Raw genomic sequence first — 15,876 nt, 5'->3', positions numbered from 1 at the left:
TTGCTCTTTTTCAAATGGATGACAAAGATGGTGAACTATTAGGATTGGTATAAGATGAAGCTCCTTGATGTTCTTGTTTTTTTCATGAAAGACATTCACTTATTTTCTTCTTCTGTTATACCGAAAAAGATTAATCTTTTCATATGGAGGTTAACGCGAGACTGCCTACCCACAAGTATCAATTTGTTTGCTAAAGGGGTCGATGTTTGCTCGATGAGGTGTGTGAATTGCAATCAGGGAGTTGAGTTGTCTAATCATATATTTAATCTATGTAAAGTTGCTGATTAGACGAAAAGCCTGTTAAGTGACTAGGTGAAAATTAACATCCTGAGCGAACCTCCTGATGGTGTTCATTCGTGGTGTGACGACTCTAACATTGCTCCTGCAAATCGTGTTTGATTGGAAGCCATATTGTTTATTTGGTATTGGCAACTTTGGAAATCAAGGAACAATGCTTACCACAATGCGATCCATGATAGCAGCAAAGACATTCTCAATTCGATTATCTCTTTATCTTTTCTTTGGATAAACTATCGGGACAGGAAAAGCCGGTCTACATGGGATTTATGGAACTTGAACCGATTGGGTCTTTTATCGTAATTGGCTGTTTGTTATCTTGAGATCTTGTTTCCTCGGAATTTGTTTGGGGTCACATCAAAAACAACACGAAGTGAAAAACGATGGCTCGGCTTTCATGTTTTAGATTTTTTTTTTATGTCTCGGTTAGCCGTAATTAACATAAGTTAAAGCTACGGGTAGCGTCTAAATTGTGTAATTGTTTATATTTCTAGACTCTGTACTTTTGCCCCTGGCGCCTTGATAGTGGATTGATTAATATATGCACAAATATACTGTTTGCCGTTAAAAAAATAATGTAATATAAAGAAAAGAAAAGGACAAACATTCTTTGCATGAAGAATAGTAAAAGGTAGGAGGAAAGAAATCATGAAAAATAGACAAGCAGAATAAGAACACTCCCCTCGCTTTCTGCCTGGGTATCCAACATACTAGCAATATAGATTAAGAAAATGATAAATTCTCTTAAACAATTTTTTTACAATCACATAGTCGGATTAAAAAAGAAATTGAATAAATTACGCTTGTCAGATCTTGTCATGTTTAGGAGGATTATTACTCAGTATAAAAGAATGTCATTTTCCATATAATAATTATAAGAACGTGCAGAGAAAACAGTGTTTACAAGTTTACTAGCAAGATTCCCACTTTTCTGTTTTCATGTAATTTGGAAAAGAACTTAGAACCAAAAGTCGGCTTTCTAAAATAAGTTCAAAATTCCAGACCTAAACCAAATGTAGCCATGGCCACTATGGTTTGGTTCTAATTTTGTGGTCAGGTCGATATTCACACACCATACATCTCATAACAGAAAGCACTGAACCACTGCAAAATCAAGCATCCACAAAATCACTAGGTACCAACCATAGTTTGGTTCATTTACATGGTACCATTTCATGGAAGTCTATTTTAACCCAATAGTTGAATACTTCATTTGCATTCAGAACCTAAAGTTGGCAATGTCTTCATCTTCATCATCCTCGTCATCATCATCGTCATCATCATCACTATACATTTTAATTGCTTTATCTTCATCTTCTTCTTCTTCTTCTTCTTCCTCATCTTCTTCATCCATCATGTTTTTACCATCGTCTTTCAAACCAGTAGACAATACAACGGTTCCTCCCCCAGATGTCTCCATATCCTTCCTCAATTTTTCCATGTTCTCTTTCCTGCGTTCTTCCTCTAATCGTTCCTTCTCTGCCCGTCTTTTGTCCAGTTCAGCTCTGCAGAGATATTTACAAAAAAGAGACTAATAAACAACTTGTAACGAGAATGCAAATGGGGGTTGTACGATATGAAACCTCCGGATCAAATTAAAATCGTACCAAAACTTGACAAAATTCATTTTATTTCTAGTAAATAGCAATAAGACATAGTTCACGCCTATTATTTCCATTCTTATTGGCATATCTTTCAAATAAATATTTAACAAGTTATGCTAAACTACTTAACTAATTGTGTTATCAATTTATAATAACTTATCTATTGGTTACACTGTACGTGAAGCAATCACATATACGCCTTCCAGATTGTGTATACTTTTAATGTTTTGTAGTGTACTAGTGTTGACTTTCCAAAGCCTACATCACAAAAATAGGTAGAAAGCATATCATCTTATATTCTTATGCATATTTGAATTGGTCAGTTGACTCAATTCCAAATGGGGAAGGCTTAAAAACTTTTAACTAAGAAAAAAACTGTTTAAACGGGCCGAAGTAAAAAGTCATCTTAAGTGTGTTTTTGGCGCATACAACCTTCTAAACAGCTAGCACGTTGCAAGTACAGAGAAGTATACGAAGAAATCCAGCACAGAAGTGTTTTGAGATGACCCAAGCCAACCCCTAGAGTGGATCTGAAGGGTCCCATACAAATTGACTTATTCGAAAAGGGCCATTTTAACTAGGCAATTTTTGTTTTTAGACTCAGTATTACATAAGTTAACTAGGAATTTTTTTTGTTTTTAGTAGAATTATACCATCTAGTTTTGGAAAATCGAGGGTTTCCAAGTCCACGGCCAAGTACTTATTACAAAAGATGCCCACCAAGTATGGAACTCATTTCACCGGTTACACAACACACCCGACCAACTCATTTTACAATATTATCCAACAGTCCTTCGGAAGAACATGTCCGCTCTGCACAAGCGACCTAAATACACTAAGATATCTAATTATGCTCGGATATCCCTCTTGTTGACACTTTGTCTAATTTAAGTTTTAGGTCCATTTTGCTTCATCATTCAACAGTTTCATTTTTAAGATCCCGCACCCACTTAGATGGTTTCAGAAAAAATAATAATTTACGCACAGGTCTCGTTTAGATGGTGTAAGAAAAACTAAAATTTAGACCCATAAGATGGAGTTTGCTCAAGAAGCAAGAAAAGTTCATAACAAATATCATCATGTATCAAACTGATCATATAAATTTAATAAAACTGTTCATGACCATGTATGTACATATCACTGCACAAGGGAATATCTATCTGGAAAGAACTAGAAATGGAAATTATGACACATTTACCTATGTAAGTCTCTTTTTGAGCCATGATTTATCATTAAGTGATCAAACATGTATGCCTATAATATTGAACTGAAAAACAAAAGAGCTTGTCAAACATAATTAGGAGTGTATTTAGATGCATACTAAATTGGCTATTTGGCTTTTTAAGAAAATTTAGTGTATTATAGTAATAACATAACTCTGTGGTTAGTATTAGCACATTAGTTATCTAAAGAAATTAATTGAAATATCAACTCAACCTGACTCAATTAAACCTAAACTAAAACATACCAACTTTAACACATTATCTGAAAGAAAATAATTATCAAAAATGCAGAGGATAAAGTGGTCTGTGTATGATATAGATAAGAGAGTCAGGGCAATACTTGTAAGTTTCCATGTACTCATCTGAACTTGCATCAATAGCTTTAAAGAAGGCATCCATCCCAGCTCCAGACACTGCTGAAACTCCAACGGCTCGTAAATTCTTATAGAATTCCTCAAGAGCAAGAGAAAGACTTCGAGTCAGGGTTGACGTGTAAGAATTGTCCGACTCCAGTGCAGCATGGAACACCTCAAAATCTTCCATCCACTAATTAAGTAACAAGAAAATCACATACTCAGATTCTTTGATATCTTCACAAAAAGATGTAAATTTCTACTAACAAACTAATCTGACTCGGTGTATCATATGACATCCTTTCAGCACTCCACAACTAAAATTAGAGATGGCAAGTTCATCTCATTTACATATAACAGAGAAGACTTTGGCAGGTGTTACAGGTTGAGAATCATTGAAAGTCTAGCCAAATGCATAAAAACTACCTAAATCCCTTTGCAAAATAGGTTGAGATAATCTATTTTGATAATGCTAGTCTGAGCAATCATATATAGCAACCAGCATTAGCATAAAAACCATTTGCAAAAAATTAAAACATGAAGGCAAAAGTGGTAGCTGATCAGACCAACCCCACCCATCCAGCAAGGCAGCAATAACAAGGTTATCCATTTTGACCTTTGCGACCCGCATATGAAAATTGCATTATAGAGAGAACTTTTAATAGTGTACTTCACCTCCAGAGCGAATTGGTGCTGGGCTACATCTGTCTTGTTGAATACCACAACTAATGGCAACCGGGTCTTGTAAAGAATGCTACAAGCATAAAGCATGTTGCTCATAAAAGTTTGTGGATTCTCAGTACGAGGTGTATCAACAACATAGGCAATCACTGTCGGGAAAGTTGAAGCAAAAGCTTCAGTAATAATTGCTCCAGAGGCAGACCAAGTGAAAATCTCAATTTGACCAGGGGTGTCCACAAGAACATAATCGAGTTCATCTGCTCGCCTCTCAATTACTTGAATGACCTAATAACACAACGTTCGTACATATTACTTATTTGAGACCAGAAAATACAAGAAAAAATCATAGAGACAAGCAGCCAAAGCTTGACAAGCTATTGAGAATTCCGTTTAGAATGTGGAAATTACAAGCCATTAACTTAGGAGTGACACAAGTAAATTAAAAAACCATTAGCTAGAACAAAACAGGTAGAAAGTTGTCCGTAACGATTATACTTACATAAAACATATAGTCATTTTTGTTATAAAAATACAGCCTATTAAAGTAATCATATTTGACACTGACAGGCTAAGTATATAACAGAACATTTACTAAACAGAGATGGTCGTAAAAGTTACCTGTTTGACCCAACCCACCCATTAAATATTACCAGTTATATTTAACCCCCGTTACCCTACTAACTAAAGCTTTACATGCTATTGAGCATCACTGATATATATGTACATTTATAAGAAATAAACAACAACCAGTTCACCATTACCTCATCAAATTTTGTGGCAAACAGATTAAGTGATGTTAATATCCCTCCATTAGGTCCAAGATTGAATTGTTTCATGACCTCCTTGTATTTAACTGTGTCCCTTATATCAATATTCGCGCCAAACGGAAGAGTCATAACAGCAGGATCAAGATTCATCACATAACCCCTCTTGTTGGTAGCTTGTGTATGACACACAGTTCGATGAAGAAATGTTGTTTTCCCACTCCCTAGGTATTATAAGATGTGGAGTACACATGGTTAATAATCACTAAATTAAACCTATGGTTTTGATTTTGAGCAATACAATAGATCTATCTATCCTTTTAAGAGGGATATCTGCAACATTTAACTACTACGTCACTCAAAAAATTTACTCTGTTATACTATGTGAGCAGTAAAATTATACTTTATGTTACAACTTTGATGATAACTTCCACAAATAGGTTGCAAAAGACCTTCGCAAATAAATCTAAAAATTCAAGTGTTCTTTTTCCTTCTCAGATGACAAAAGGTTCCTATGCAAATACTATTACTATATATACAGACCATAATAATACTCAAAGAATGTTTAGTATTGCATTTCTTTAAGCGCTTTAATGAGCACTTTTTAAGCACTATTGGAGGTGCTTATTTATAAACAGTTTCTAAAAGTAACCCCTTCGAAGGTTTTTGTTATATCTCTAAATGCCCTTAAAGCTAAATTTTCGTGCTCAAAATTAAGCAGCATTCATCTATGTAAAAACTCGGTCTATTTTCCCTTGAATCTAGCAAAAAAATTACACCTAATAGCCAAACACTTGAAACTGCATTCCTGCTTTTCCAAATACCACTATACACTATACGCACTTAAAATACGCAGTCCCAAATGCACTTGCAATCAAAAACCTTAAAAAAGGGTAAATGAGCAGTAACATAATATATACCTGCCATTCCAACAACAATAACAATAACCGGCTTTTTCTTAAACCCCGAAGCGGAAGCAGACTTTTCTATCTGCAGCTTCTCCATCGACATAGCGATATCGTCATTCGTTCCATCAGTTGACTATAACCAAAATATTTCAAAAAAAATAAGTTAAAGTAAAACTCAATAAGTCAACAACAAAAAGTAAACACAACGCAAACTATGATAAACCCTAAAAAGTAAAAACTAGAAGTTGAGCCAATGTTTTTACATTAAATTCGGCCGAATTCGAGGGTTCGGTTTGCATAGCTGATGATGATGATGATGCAGCAGCTGCTGCTGCTGATGGTTTATGTTCTTCTAATACTTTCAAAGGCTCAGAATCAATTTCCATTTTTATAGAGGATTCTTCTAAACTATGATAAACCCTAAAATAATAAAAATGGCATATTAATTACGGCAGTAAAATGATAAAATCAAAAGAAAGAAAGATGAAAATATTGTTATTGTTATAAGGTCAAATATTTAAGAAAACATACCGAGCAGTAAATGGAGCTGCTTTTGATTCAACGAGAAATATATGAAGAAATTGTAAACCTAATACTTTGAGGGATTTTCGCAAGTAAATGTCTCTTTTAGAAATGTTAAATTGAATAAAAATTAATATAGAACCTCCTTTGTTTTGGGTTAATATAAAATCTAACATGGGCCTATGACGAGGGCTAAAGAGGCCCAATATTTCAAGGGCTGCTAATCCTGTTATTGTCTGGATATATGTGTTTGCTTTGCGACATAAAGATTTTTCGTTTCGTTTCTGCGATATAACATCTTGTTCTCTTTATGCCAGCCAACTCTATCATCTGGTCTGGTCCGATCCGATCCGGTCCGGTCAGAGAGTAGTCTTCTTTAATCTAGAAGAAAGAAGGTCTAAGTTCTATTTCTAATGAAGAGAAAAGAGTTATCTCACGTCCATCTGTTAGCCTTCTTTCCAACTATTTGAGAATGGAGTGATCTCAGAGTAAGTAGCAATATACCCTTGAACCTCTTCAACGATTTATTCAACAACTCCATATGACTAGTCATTCACATAACCTATGTCAATTTTGGCAGCAATGTACCCTTAAACCTCTTCAACGATTTATTCAGCAACTTCATATGACTAGTCATTCACATAACCTATGTCAATTTTGGCGGACTGTGCTCCACTCCGGTGAACTCATGCGGTTCTGGCGTGCCCAGAGGCCAGAGGTGAAGTCGTTCACAATCCGTATGACCAACACCATTCAAAGGTGTCGGCTCACCCCGCCTAGAACAGTTATGTTTGATTGGGCTCCCTTTTAAAGAATCACTTTAGCGGTTATTTTCCCGACCTTCTTCTTCGAGTAATCTATTTCACTCCTCTTTATGTTAAAGGTATTTTAGAAAGCCAAAAAATAAATAATTTTGTTTTTGAGGCGTGACTTGTCATGGGAATATTTTCCAAAGGAGTGAAATAAAAAATTATACAAAAATATTCAATGAACCTTTGGGGCATCCGTCGTCACCTCATAAACATTTTTTGTTTTTTTTTTTTTTTCAAAAAATGAGTATATATTGTCGTTTAGTGCAAATTCTTGTAGTGAATAATAGTGATGTACAATCTATACTTATATACTATCATATAAAACTATGTGTTATACATAATGAATATTGCATGAGGTTTTCCTAAAAAGCCTCTTTGCAATATATATAGCCGATGTACGGTTTAGACGCGTCCTCTAATTGTCATACACAATTAGTGGTCCTTACCCTTGTAGCTAGCTAGTGAGGTAGTTATTGTTCGAAACGTGCCGTATAATAATAACGTCATAATATCATACCATGTTCATTCTGTTCGTTACAACCTTACGTACAACCACATGAAATATGAGAATGATAATCCATACATGCATATAGCTAGCTAAAACTAAGAAGAAATATATAATTATAATTAATTAGATACAAAAGCTACCAGAAAATTAAAGACCAATTAATTAAAACAACATATGGAAATTGTTTAGTAATTAATAAACCAAAAAACCAACTGAACATACATATATAGCTATTGCCTTCAAAAACTAGCTAATTAATTTAACCTACGGAAACATGATCTCCCCATCCCCCAAAAGATAATTAACCCTAGCTAGTAATTAATCAGCTTTCCTAAAACACCCTTAATTAATTAACTAGCTAGGTTCCTCTTTGGGCTCCTCTTTCCTGACTTGGAAAGAAAACATATCTTGAAGAAGACCATCATCTTGAAGGTAGGATTGTCTTTCTTGAAGGTACGATGATGGACTAGAAGTTATGTTCATGGGAGTACTAGCGTTAAAACTTGAAGAAGAAGAATTACTACTTTGGTGGTTATTATTGTAAAAGAAAGATTGAGATGGTTGTTGTTGTTGATAGAAAATCTGTGGCAAAAGAAATGAAGAAACACCACCAATACCACCATTAAGCCCACTACCATAAGTAGTTGTTGTTGTTGTTGTCTCCGAAAACATTCCTCTAGGTGTCATGGGACATGGATGTGCATGAGTTCCTTCATAAGTTGTCACGACTGTTGATGGGTCCTCTGATGATCTTTCAACTCTTTTCTTCACTCCACATGATGCACTTGTGCACCTATAGTAACTCCTATATATATCATAAGCATTGTCAATATACGAGTATATATATTACATTTGTATGTATTGGTTTTAACCATAAGATTAGTAACTACTATTTAACACATGGATGATGGATTAGTGTACATATATAATTCACCGATCACCCAGACAAATGATCTGGAAAGCAGCTTTTTACTTTTTAGTAGAGGTATGACGGTTTATATACTGTATTTCATATGTAGTCTTTTTCGACAATATTGATTATAATTGTTTTATATGATTCGATCACGATCATTCTTAGGAACTTTAAACTAGCCGACACACGTGCTATAGAGTAGCTGATGCTTGCCGATGGTTTTTACCGATATATAAAAGAAGCCGACTACACTCTTGCCTCTTTATAGAACAAACAAATTAAAGATTGGTAAGGTGAAGTGTACCTTGGAAAAGGGCTGTTTTTGACAGCTTTTTGGCCGTACTTTCTCCATCTATAGCCATCATCCAAGTTATCAACTTCAGTCTTTGTCATGAACGCAAATCTCGGCTCTTTTTCTTTTTTTGGGTTTTTCTTTTTGGCTTTCAACCTACATGCATAAATAACACCCACATCTTAAAACAATATTTTAATGATATGATAGATTACACAAAATAATTAATGCTATCTTTTTCTTGTTTTCTTCTAATCTATTTTTGTTTTATGTAAAGCAAAATAAAAGACATTTTTTAAATTATGTCATAACTATATATATATATATATAATCATTTTATAAACACTAAGTTGTTATGTTTTTTTGAAAAAGTTAATGTTTTATTAATCATCACTTTTTATTGATATATAGACCTTTTTTTTTACAATCACTTCCAACCGATAGAAGTGCTACTCAAGATAGATTATATTGTATTAACTGAGCTTACTCTATCACGTACATAGCGATATTTTTAGGAAAAAATCTAACAAACATGTCACAGACTGAGGTTCAAACTATGATTTGTATGTAAACAACTTGCCGGTTTATAGGCTCCATTTGTTAATAAAAAAAAAAGTTTTACTAAACAAAGCCCTAAGATCTTTCGTTAAGGTACATAAAATTTTTATGTACCTTAAGTGAAGCTCTAAGGGCTTCCTTTAGCATTTTCCTAAAAAAAATAGTTCGTTTATTTTAGCTATAACTTAATAATATATTTTGTAAATTAAGTATATATTTTGTTCAACTTTGAAAGAAATTGAGCGGGGAAGTAGCTAGGTTTCTATATTTTATTGAAGATTTTTAATTGACTAAAATGTTAACCTAACAAATAGGTTAATTTTTCCTACTATTGTCTTCATATAGTTATTTTATATTTCATACATGACAAAATTTTGGGAAAATGTAACAGGAATATGCAACCCAAAAACAGGAGATCAAATTTATCTTTTTACTCTTAATTATTCCATTAAAAACTAAAAAATGATCATCAGAAATTCAAAATCCTTGTGTACGTGTGAATGCGTGTGAAAATGGCTTTCTTTATTAATTCTATATTTTATCGATAGCAAAAAAAAAAAAAAAACTTCTATATGTTAACTGTCAACATTAGCAAAATAAAGATTTTTTTTTCAAAAACTCACCTAATTTATGTGCAAATTAATCCAAATAGTTGTGCGTGTATGTGTGTGAAAACGAGTAGCATGAGTTTTATTCTTCACTTTTCACAAAATAATAAATCCATTAAAATTGAATAAAAAACACATATTAGTACGACAGTTCCAACTTAATACTATAAGTTTATGTTTGCGTATAAAATCTTCAATTATAAAAAGAAATATTTCTTAACTTTTTTTTTTTTGAACGACAGAATATTATTAAATAAAAATGTTATCAAGCAAATCACTTGTGACAACAAAAGGCTTACAAAAAATATTTCTTACTGTTTATTAGTAGTCTTTTGTTGATCATCATCAGCAATAATATCTGATTTTGCACTATTATTATTGCTATTCTCCACATCAAAATTATTATTCACATGTTCATTTGAAGAAGATGATATTGATGAAGAATTTGTGGTCGGAGTATTAACCATAATCTCTAATGTCTCCGGCACGGTAGAACCTGACGGTGCAGCTGGCTCAACCACCAAATCCTGCGGTGGTGTAGGTTGTTGAAGCATATCAAAAAGTGAAGCACCACCACCACCATAGTCTTGAAAACCCAACATGTCATAAAACCCACCACCACCAAAGACAGATGGAATCTGATCGGAAAAAGTTGAATTTGCCATTATTTTTTTTAGTTATATATGTGTTAGACTTATAAAAAGCATAGATTATTCATTTGTAGGTTCTACAATGAGAGAGAAATATATAGATAGATAGATAGATAGATAGATAGATAGATAGATAGATAGATATAGATATAATTAATATATAGTGTGTTTGGTTTTTTGAGTTTATAGTGTGAAGAGGTTTTTTTGGTTTACATCTATGCAACATCACATTAACAAAGTGCGTGAATATATTTATATACTTTTTGTAATACACATGTTATACCCTTCAAAATTAGTAAATTGAAGTTGACCCCTTATATACTTATTGACAAAAGATTAAAAAAATAATAATAAAAAAATTTTATTTGCCTACATGGAAGTACTATGGAACCATCAAATTTTTTCATAATACAGAATTCACTAGTTATTTAATGGAAAATGATTAATTCTTTTAACTAAATAACCTACTAATTCTTCTAATTATGAGTTGAGTACATGTGAAAAAATCAAGGGGCAAGATTAGGAAAAAGAATTAGTGGATATCACATGTCATCTTCTTAATATATTAAAAAGATTATAAGGTTATTTGGTTAGAAGGATTTATCATTTTTCTTATTTCATAATACAAAATTCACCACCACTGGGGATCTCCCAACAATACTTCCTAGCATTATTTCATTCTGACTGTCAAATTAACGATAAGTCACTTTTAATCTCAAAACACTAACAAGACGTACATATGACTTCACCAATAATCCATTTATTCACACCTCATTCTTATTTACCATATATTTAAAACAGAAGGTAAAATATATACTCCGTATATATTGTTGACATTAGGGTCAAATTGATAATTTTATAAACAATGAATACTTTAATATCAAGTCTAACCATTTTGGGCAATGTTTTAAATAACAATATAAACTAGTTGGTAATTCGGTATTTACCGGTAATATCGGAATTGAAGTGTATTCTGGTACAACTAGTCTGTTATTTTTTGCGGTATTTTCACTATTTATTACCGCTGGTATTTTTCGGTATTTCCGGTATTGTAAAACCCGTTTTTTCATTTATAATTTTTTTATTATTTGTTTGAATGACTTTTATGATACTTTGATGTTATTTTTTGTTGTTTATAAGCTTTAAAACTTATATGTTGTTATAAAATACATATTTGGTATTATTTCTGAGGGGATTGTAATTGTATTATGAATATTTTTATTAAGTTATAACAAATTTTGTAGCATTTATATGCATATATAAATTAAAATATAAAATTAACTATACCGGTAATATTGGTGGTAATACCGATATCGGGCACCATACTCCCAGTACGACTAAAATACCGGTATTTAAAACATTAATTTTGCACAGAAAGTATTGGAACAAAAATGCTTAATTAGACTTTTCGTAGCTATATATCATCTCCTTTCTTTTTTTTTATCTAAAAGAATTTTCAGAATGAAGAAATTAAAACTTTTATTATTTGTTCCTTTCTTAACCTTAAAAAAAATAAGCTCAAGAATACATTATAAGTATGAGAATGATACGTAAGAGTCAAAAGCCTGACGCATACATAATGTTAAGTTAAAGTTGAATTAATTTCTTCGGTGAAACTTTTGTTATAATAAATAATTTCCCTTTTTAGTTTCGTAACCGATGAATATTGCTCAAATTTAATACATACTATATGAATGTTTACATACTATATGAATGTTGATGATAATAGTAGTGGTTAATGGTGTACGTAATTGATATAAAAAATGTTAGTGTAATTTATATAATAGTTTAATGATTGATTGTATAAATTAACTTATTAAGAGTATTATCTATAATAATATTAGTGTTCAGGCCCGTCTGATGCACGGTAGTTTCAAAATTTATCAATGAAATCTAAAAAATTGAAATTCAAATATATTAAATATACTGAATAGAATTAAATAACTAAAAATAAAACATAAAACGATGAAAATAAGACAAAAGGTTGAAGAAGTAATGGGTAATAAATACTAAGAGTTAATGTAGGTTACAAATACAAAAGTTAATATATAATATGTAGATTAGTCAAGTCATATATCACAACTTAATCAATATAAAAGATAAAGAAGAAACATACGAAAATTAACTCAATATAAATATTAATTACAGTTTACCTTTCTTTTCAACTTTTGTTAAATAAAAATTTTACAGTTTCTTATATTCTAAAAGTGTAAACTATATAATTTGAAAAATACATACTAATTCATCAACAAAGATCATCTCGAACGTTTTGATTTTTTTCGGGTTGTTCCACTCAGAAACAGTCCATACATGCACAACACAAAGTTGTAAATGATGGTTAACATGTGTTGGCTCAAGATCTTCAAGATGAACAAATGTGGTCTTATTTTTTGTTGTTGAAGAAGAAGCCATAACAAACTTATAATGGACAACAAACTAAATTTAAAAAAATAATAATAACAAAAACATAAGAATTCAATGTTAAATAATAATAATAATTAAATATAAACAAAGTATATAAATAAATGAAAAACCTTTTTGGTAGTGGATGGTTTTTTTTTTTGCCGCAGGTTTTTTTAGGGTTGAAAATATGTGAGAGTTTTTTTTAGTGGTATATATATAGATAATACTCCGTAGTAAAAAAATCATTTTTTATTAAATAAATATTAAAAAAAATAGAGAATTAATATAAGGAGAGAGTATTAGGCTAAAGAAGAGAGATTAAGGGTGCCAAGTGTACCTCCAACCTACTCTTTTATTATATTATAGATAATAAGAAAATCAATTATTATTAAATACATATTAAAAATATAGAAAATTAATAAGAAGAGAGTATTATGCTAAAGAAGGGAGATTAAGGGTGACAGGTGTACTCTCAACCCCCTCTTTTAGTTATATTATAGATAACTAAAAGAGAGGTTGGATGTACACTTGGCACCCTAATCTACCTCCTTGAGCATAATTCTTTATTCTTGTTAATCCTTTATTTTTTTATATCTTTTTAATTAAAATTTTATATGTATTCTTATTATATTAAAAAATAAAAAAATAAATCTTTTTCTCTCCCAAAAACAAACCTACGGCTAAAAAAAAACTACGATTGACTACCTAAAGGTTTTTTTTATTTATATACTTTGTTCATATCTAATCATCATTATTATTATTTAACATTTAATTCTTATATTATTGTTATTATTATCTCTTTTAATTTAGTTTGTTTTCCGTTATAGTTTCGTTATGGCTTATTATTGAACAACAAAAAATAAGACCACATTAGTTCATCTTGAAGATCTTAAGCGAATACATGTTAACCATCATCTACGACTCCGTGTTGTGCATGTATGGACTGTTTCAGAGTGGAACAACTCGAAGAAAATCAAAACGTTCGAGATAGTCTTTGTTGATGAATTGGTATGTATTCTTTAAATTATATACTTTGTTGCAAATTTTTTATTTAACTAAATTTGAAAAAAAAAAAGTAATCTGGAATCAATATTTATATGGAGTTAATTTTCATATACTTCTTCTTTAGGTTTCGTATTGATTAAGTTGTGATATAAGTCATATTAACAGTTGCTCGAATCATATAACTTTGATTAATATATTTTGAAACTACTCGTCCATTGGATTATAAGGTGAGTTGTGGTATTAAGTTTGACACCAGACTAAGCTACACCTAATTAAGTACTCTCTTCGTCCCATTAAAAATGTTATGTTTTAAATTTTTTAAGTCTAAATTTTGCAACTTTGACTATATGTAATTTTCTTTGTATTAGATAATAATTGATCAAAGTTATATGAATTGATTGTGTTTTATAATTGTTTTCAATGATATAATTTTCATTAAGTTTTATATCACACAAAAAAGATATATTTAAGATTAAAGTATAAAGGTTAACACTTTGGATATTCAAATTAAGGTCAAACAATATGTTTTCTCGAAATCATTCGGACTTCTTCAAGTCTATTTATTTGAATCAAAAGAATAACTAAATACTCGCTAAACTATATACGTCGATCACTATTTATAATTACATTAACAAGTGAAGTTTTGATCCCAACACAACAATTCTGTAGACACCTTGATTATTATTTGAACACTTACAAAAATAGTTCAAATTATTGTTAATGTATCTTTCAACAGCAAAAGAGAATAAATTAATATTAGATAGTTTAGATTGTGATGAAACTTGTTAAAGGAGATGTAATTTCAAAGAATGGAATTTGAATGAAATGAATTATGGTGGAAATGAAATTTAAATTAATTAAAAAGAATGAAACTCAAAATAAAATAATAATAATTGTTATTGTATATGCATTAAAATTTTAAGTAAGAATAATAAAGTTTTTTTTTTATAAATAATATCAAATAAATATAGGTAGTTGAATTTGGTTGATACGACATAACCAAAAGAAATAATAGATTTACATGAATCATTTTCTTAATATTTAAAGGAAATCATTTATATTTAGAGACTAAATTAAAATTACTCATAAGTCTAGACTACAAAAAGTGCATAACTTTCATAATATGTAGTTTAGAGGGCATTTATTAAAAATTAAATACTCCATATTTTGGAAATAGTATATTAGAAAAAATAATGGGTAACATTGATATATGTGGTAAAAGCATAAGTTATTACGATCAGGGTACCCACGCAATGCTGCGACGTTGGTGATGGGAATGCGGTCTAGTGGTATCGGTGATGATACAATTGGTGGTAGTGACGGTGTCAAGTGGTGCAGGTTGATGTAATTGTGATAATAAGAATTTTTAAAAAATAAAGACTTAAAGTGTTAATTATTAAAATAAAGGTTTAAAGTGTAAGTTAATTTTATTAAGAACAAATTTGATATTTAATAAAAACTATTTTCATAATGGGTGTTTATTAAAAGTAATTTAATAATTTCGTATATAACTATTCCTAAAAATGGGAGGTGTGATAATTTTTATAAATATATACACGTATTTATACATCTCAAAATAATATGTATACATGGTTGATGGTTCAAATGAAATATCTAGAAATGAATTTAAAATGTCGAGGAGGGTAAACAAAATTTTGAAAGCGAGTTTGGTTTGCACTTTGGACGCATTTGCAGAACCGGTTGCTGTCAATCACTGATAGAGAATTTGCCACCGGCTTTGCTTTGACCGGATGACGTGGCCGTCGCCATAAATG

At 31.0% G+C, this 15,876-nt stretch overlaps 2 protein-coding genes across 2 annotated transcripts; both read right to left on the bottom strand.

Annotated features, from left to right (window-relative positions):
* Nucleotides 1–1,141: 1,141 nt before the first annotated feature.
* LOC122578594 (GPN-loop GTPase QQT2) lies at nucleotides 1,142–6,445 on the bottom strand. The gene is made up of 7 exons (XM_043750579.1): nucleotides 6,362–6,445; nucleotides 6,094–6,250; nucleotides 5,843–5,963; nucleotides 4,920–5,146; nucleotides 4,153–4,443; nucleotides 3,465–3,670; nucleotides 1,142–1,802 (listed from the first exon to the last, which is right to left on the bottom strand). Exons 2-7 carry the CDS (start codon nucleotides 6,214–6,216, stop codon nucleotides 1,517–1,519), a joined length of 1,254 nt encoding a protein of 417 aa, XP_043606514.1. The 5' UTR covers nucleotides 6,217–6,250; nucleotides 6,362–6,445; the 3' UTR covers nucleotides 1,142–1,516.
* A 1,364-nt stretch (nucleotides 6,446–7,809) lies between these two features.
* LOC122580055 (probable WRKY transcription factor 48) lies at nucleotides 7,810–10,785 on the bottom strand. The gene is made up of 3 exons (XM_043752326.1): nucleotides 10,359–10,785; nucleotides 8,890–9,033; nucleotides 7,810–8,477 (listed from the first exon to the last, which is right to left on the bottom strand). Exons 1-3 carry the CDS (start codon nucleotides 10,706–10,708, stop codon nucleotides 8,027–8,029), a joined length of 945 nt encoding a protein of 314 aa, XP_043608261.1. The 5' UTR covers nucleotides 10,709–10,785; the 3' UTR covers nucleotides 7,810–8,026.
* Nucleotides 10,786–15,876: the final 5,091 nt, after the last annotated feature.

The sequence above is a fragment of the Erigeron canadensis genome, chromosome 8, assembly GCF_010389155.1.
Source record: "Erigeron canadensis isolate Cc75 chromosome 8, C_canadensis_v1, whole genome shotgun sequence".
NCBI classification, from domain to species: domain Eukaryota; kingdom Viridiplantae; phylum Streptophyta; class Magnoliopsida; order Asterales; family Asteraceae; genus Erigeron; species Erigeron canadensis.
The sequence above is the reverse complement of the archived record's forward strand: the minus strand, read 5'-3'. Positions and strand labels throughout refer to the sequence as shown.